The 6,000-nt window shown below is 47.2% G+C and overlaps 1 protein-coding gene across 3 annotated transcripts in view; it reads left to right on the top strand.

Annotated features, from left to right (window-relative positions):
- Window positions 1-6,000, top strand: part of pdgfrb (platelet-derived growth factor receptor, beta polypeptide) — a 143,446-nt gene that overhangs the window by 126,045 nt on the left and 11,401 nt on the right. For all 3 annotated transcript variants that reach the window (XM_073067086.1, XM_073067084.1, XM_073067087.1), the window contains 4 exons: window positions 1,193-1,315; window positions 3,290-3,401; window positions 4,955-5,054; window positions 5,637-5,742. In XM_073067086.1, the coding sequence (XP_072923187.1) occupies window positions 1,193-1,315; window positions 3,290-3,401; window positions 4,955-5,054; window positions 5,637-5,742 (441 nt within the window). The remainder of the gene's footprint in view (window positions 1-1,192; window positions 1,316-3,289; window positions 3,402-4,954; window positions 5,055-5,636; window positions 5,743-6,000) is intronic.

The following is a 6,000-nucleotide window of genomic DNA, read 5'->3' as shown; positions in this document are numbered from 1 at the left end:
GAGGGAAGGACTAGATTGATCTTGGAGTAGGTTAAAAGGTCAGCACATCATTGTGGGCCAAAGGGCCTGTATTGTTCTGTGTTCTATGTTCTATGGTTCTTAAACCTTCCATGAATGGGAGCAGATTTCCTCTATTTACCCTTCTGGCCCATTGTAATTGTATGTCCCTTTGGCCATTTATTCTGTGAACTATGCTCAAGATTCAATTTATTTATCATGTGTACATCAAAACATAGTGAAATTTTCACTTTCATCTATAACTAACGCACCTCAGGGTGTGCTGGGGGTGGGGGGGCACTACAGTGGCAGAGCAGTGTACCCACAATGCTCAGCAGATGAATCAATTGCAGGTTTTCTATGAAACAGTCAAGATTCCAGATTGTTTCATGTAATTTCCAACAACAAATGTAAACAAGAGTGAAAAAAATTGTTACCCTGGATCCAAAGCGTCCAAAAAAAAACACAATAAGATAAAGTACACAATAGTAAATAAAATACAATAAATATAAATACATAATATAGCTTATAGATTGATTGTATGTCCATAAAGTGACACTAGTCACAGGAGCGTCTGTACATACGGTGACACAAACAGGAAATGATAAAGTATTGGTGGTTGGGGGTGTGGAGGGGTGGGTTAGTGGGTGGAGGTATTGATCAGCCTTACTGCTTGGGGAAAGTCACTGTTTTTGAGTCTGGTGTTCCTGGTGTGGATGCTACGTAGCCTCCCCCCCGATGGGAGTGGGACAAACAGTCCACGGGCAGGGTGGATGGGATCCTTTATGATGTCACTGGCCCTCTCCTGGCACCTTTCTGTTTTCGTGTCCTTGATGGTGGGTAGGCTGGTGCCGGTGATGTGTTGGGCAGTTTTGACTAAACGTTGTAGGGCCTTCCTGTCACTGCAGTGCAGTTTCCGTACCAAGAGACGATGCAGCATGTTAGGATGCTCCCTACCATGCATCTTTTGAATTACGTGAGTATAGATGTGCAAGGTCCAGCTCTCTTTAGGGACTGGAGGCGTTGGTGAGCTTTCCTGATTGTGTAGAATGTGACCGTACACTTACCTGAATGCCCTTATGAAATGGTCTTTAACATTACTCTGTCCCCCTCACTAATCTTATCCAGTGTTGCTCCTGATGTTGCCAGTCAGCTTCGGGAACGTAATGAACCAATAATCATTTTGTTTTGACAGTGTGTCCATCGAGATCTAGCAGCAAGGAACGTCCTCATCTGTGAAGGGAAACTGGCAAAGATCTGCGACTTTGGGCTGGCTCGGGACATAGTGAACGATTCCAATTATATTTCAAGAGGAAGTGTGAGTATCAAGGATTAAGACTGAAGAATAGCTTTATCTGTCACGTATATAGTACACAAAGCATACAATGAAATGTTTGTGTTCAGTAAAATCAATGAGGATTGTGCCTGAAGGAACCCACGCCTCTTGGCCCAATTCTCAGATTCTGAATCAGGTTTCATTTCACCAGCATATGTTATGAAATCCGTTGTTTTGTGGCAGCGGTACATTGCAATAAATAATAATAATAAATATCTATACATTACAATAAGAAATATATATAATAATATTAAATTAAATAAACAATGCAAAAAGAGAGGGAAAAAATATTGAGGTAGTGTTCATGGGTTCATTGTCCATTCAGAAATCTGATGGCGGAGGGGAAGAAGCTGTTTCTGAATCGTTGAGTGTGAGTCTTCAGGCTTCTGTAGCTCCTACCTGATGGTCGCAATGAGAAGAGGGCATGTCCTGGGTGATGGGGTCCTTAGTGATGGATGCCACCTCTTGAAGGCCTCCTCGATGCTAAACATTTCCCTCCACAGATGCTGCCTGACCTAATGAGTTCCTCCAGCGGTTTCTGTGTGATCTGCAAGATTTCCAGCATCTGCACAATCTCTCATGTTTATTCCATTTATTCTTTTGAGTAAATTGCATTGCTCTTTGTAATCGTGGTAGATTAGGTCTTTGACTATGGCTGAAAATTGACCAGGATGCTGGTCATCCTCAATTAGAGGGCATGTGTTATGAGGAGAGCCTGAGTGAGCTGGGCTTTTCTCGCTGGAGTGAAGGAGGATGAGAGGAGGTGTACAAGATAATGCTGCATTAGACTTTGTCATTGTTATTATCTTTTTCAGTTTAATAATTTATGACCTGCAAGTATTTTACGTAGCCATTTATGTACATGAACAGTTACTGTTTAGTATGTTTCCTATTGATCACAGTGCTGTATTTGTCAACATGGAGCGGAGAGCGAGTTTGTAAACCTGGCGGGAGCAAAGGATGTTGGGAATAGCAAGGGTGGGAAACCATGGAAGGGATGTGGGAAGGAATGTCAGGGCCAGTGGGGTGGGGAGGGGGTTGGTGCAGGTGCAGATACACCCAGCCCTGAGACAAAATTATTTGATTCCAAACAATCGGTTTATTGATCATTACAGAATGTCTCTTTGGTGCTTCCCCTTCCCTCCCCTCTCCCTTCCTCCTTTTCCAACCATGATTCCCCTCTCCCTGCCCCTTCCGACTCACAGTGCACAACAGAGACCCAGATCAGAATCAGGTTTATCATCACTTACGTACGTCATGAAATTTGTTTTCTTGCAGCAGCAGCAGTACAATGCAATACATAAAGTTACCACAGTACTGTGCACCATGGCTACGGTATATTCCTGTGCCTGAGACGTGTGCACAGCACTGTGTCTTCAATTGCTCAGTATATTCCCTACTGATTATATGTGTATGATTCTGGAAGTTTCTCTGGTATCTATGGGGTATAAAGAAGAGCAGGACACATAGCCCCATCATTTTCAGTCTTTTTCTGTTCTCTGTTCTTAACTCCCAGACTTTTGCAGCTCCATGTTTCTAATTCTCTTTGTTCTATTAACACTTAATATAAAGCAGCAAGTTTTGTGCCTCTTTCCAGACTTCTGAAAGAGCCTTAGATCAAAACATTAGATTCTAACAATGATACAAGGCACAGGTAGATTGTACAGACAGAGACTTTTCCCAGGGTGGAACTGGCTACTGCGAGGAGGAAGAATTTTAAGGTGATTAGAGGAAAGTATAGGGGTATGACAGAGAGTGGTAGGTGTGTGGAACTACTCCAGAGGCAAATACATTCGGGATATTTAAGAGACTCTTAAATAGGCACATGGGTGATAGAAGCATGGACGTTATGTGATTGATCTTGGAGTAGGTGAAAAGGTCAGTAAAACATTGTGGGCCGAAGGGCCTGTGCTGTGTTCTGTCCTCTATGTAACTGTCAGCTGATGTGCTTTTCAGACCTTTTTGCCTCTGAAGTGGATGGCACCGGAGAGTATCTTCAACAACCTGTACACCACGCTGAGTGACGTCTGGTCCTACGCTGTGCTCCTGTGGGAGATCTTCACACTCGGTAAGGAACTCCCCCTTCACCCCATCTTCCACTTGGCTCATTACTGCAAGGTACTACAACTTCGAGCTCCCCAACTTCAGGTAACTCAGCCCCCACACCTCTTCCACCATTCTCCTCCCCACGTACCCACTGACCTGCCCACAGTGTTAAATACAGCAGGGGTCACCAACCTTTTTTGCACCACGGACCAGTTTAATATTGACAATATTCTTGCGGACCAGCTGACGGGTGGGGGATGGGGGGTGTGGGTGTTAATCACGACCGGAATATAGGTGATAAGTCAACTATAGGTCACTTATAAGTGGCTAATACACTCAATTTCATTTCTAAAAGGGTTTATCTAATGAATTTAATATTAAACACACAGCACATATTTTCCTCACATGAACATAGTGATAAGTCAGTTATAAATCAATAGCATCATAACATTTTAAGTAACGTTTGCATCTTAAACACACAGTGCATATTCTCCTCGTACGAACATATAAAATCATTGCAACACATCAGTGAGAGGACAAGGTAAGGGCCGGAGGTCCCTGTACTGGGGCTGTGGCGGTCGCAGGCCGGAGAGAGCGACCGACCGAGCGAGGAGTGCGACAGGGCGCCCACCTGCCCCCCCTTGTAGGTAGGTCGGATCTATCGGCCAAGGGATGACTTTCAGTAGATCGCAGCGAGGTAGCTGCTCTGCTACTTACAAAACCCTGAGCCCGAATTAGGTCGTCTGTGAATATTTTAGCACCGGGTTCCCCACGAACATTTGGTGTGCTGAATAGGTTTAGAGGCAGCACCCATCTGTCCGCGCTCTGGGCCAGTAACATCAACGCTTCTCACCCGCCATGCGAGGCGGCCGGTTACCTGACGCCAGCCAGTGATCCCTGGCGCGAGGGTATTACTGCGTTTAGGCGACTGATGACCTCACGTGCGTTCTGGTTCAACAGTGGGCGTGACAGGGAATGAGGAAAGGTGCAGCTGACTCGTATCGTTTCATATCGACACATCACGTCGTTTCTTCACGATAGCACATGCTTTGTGGCCCGATACCAGTCCACGGCCCGGACCACTGAAATACAGAACAGGAAAGGCCATTCAGCCCACAATGTCTGATCAAGCTGTGTGTGGGACCGTCCCCCAGTGAGGGTCAGTGTGTGTGTGTGTGTGTGTGTGTGACTGTCCCCCAGTGAGGGTCTGTGTGTGTGTGTGTGTGGGGGGGGGTCTGTTCCCCAGTGAAGGTGTGTGTGTGTGTGTATATATGTGTGTGTGTCTCTGTGTAAGTGAGGGTGGCAGCAGGGTCTTGATATGCCTCATGACAAGCCTCTCGAAACACTTCATGATGATGGATGTGAGTGCAACGGGACGGTAGTCATTTAGGCAGGACACTGAAGACTTCTTCGGCACGGGGACGATTGTGTGTGTGTGTGTGTGTGTGTGTGTGTGTGTGTGTGTGTGTGTGTGTGTGTGTGTGTGTGTGTGTGTGTGTGTGTGTGTGTGTGTGTGTGTGTGTTTGCGTGACGAGCGTGTGGGGTGTAACCCTCTCCCCTCTTCTTCCGGTGTAGGTGGGACCCCTTACCCAGAGCTGCCGGTCAACGATCAGTTCTACAACGCCATCAGGAGTGGGTACCGAATGCCCAAACCTCACTACGCCACCGACGAAATGTGAGTGGGGCATCACGCAGAGGAGGGGCAGGGGGGCACTGGGTGGAGGGAAGGTGTGGCAGGGGGAGTAGCAGAGGTGTAGGGGATCAGAGGGTTGAGGCTCCTCGGGGGAGGCCCAGCTTTGGGTGAAGGCAGTAGGCGGAGGGGGTGAGCCAAAATACTGTTGCACTCCAAGACCCAACACAGAGACTCGGCTCTGACTTGCAGCCATTGTGGAGGGAGGGATATTGAGCGAGGGGCGAGGAGGAGGGTCCTTCTCGAGGACCTGAGGGAGGGGAATCTGTCTGAGAGAATGAGGAAAGAGGTGGTTTGGGGTTGGAGGGAAGGGTCATGAGGAAGGGAAGAGTCCCTTGGGAGGGAATGAGGGACCTGTCTCTCAGTTTAAGAGTGGAGGCAAGTTCCATAGTTTGAGAGAGTGAGGGAGTTGAAAACCTCAATTTGAGAGAGGTTAAGTTCCACAATTTGAGGAACTTAGGGACAGGACCCTCGGTTTCTGGGTGGGAGACAGAGGGGAGTGAAGAGCAGGAGGTGTTGGAGTCCTTGGTGAGCTGTCCCTTGGTCAGTGGTGAACCTTTCTTGCAGATACGCCATCATGAAGAAGTGCTGGAACGATGAGTTTGAGAAGAGGCCCTCCTTCTCCAGCTTGGTCACGTCCATGGGGAACTTGCTCTCTGAGAGCTACAAAAAGGCAAGGATTGATGGGAAATCTGTGATTCGATTCACTCGGTTACCGTAACCACGTACAGATCCAACGCTGAGGGGTGGTGCTGAGGCAAATACAATAGAGGTGTCCAGAGGCTGTCAGATAGGCACAGGAACACGCACTCTTCCATTCACAGACACAGACAGTCCTCCAACCCCAGGGCAAGCTGGTCCAAGTGCAATCTAACAAGTGTTTAAGTTGTAACGTAACATCCCAACTGATATACTCCATGCAACAACCAGT

Source organism: Hemitrygon akajei, chromosome 15, assembly GCF_048418815.1.
Source record: "Hemitrygon akajei chromosome 15, sHemAka1.3, whole genome shotgun sequence".
Classification (NCBI taxonomy): Eukaryota; Metazoa; Chordata; class Chondrichthyes; order Myliobatiformes; family Dasyatidae; genus Hemitrygon; species Hemitrygon akajei.
Note: the sequence above shows the minus strand (reverse complement) of the source record. Positions and strands in the feature narration are given on the sequence as shown.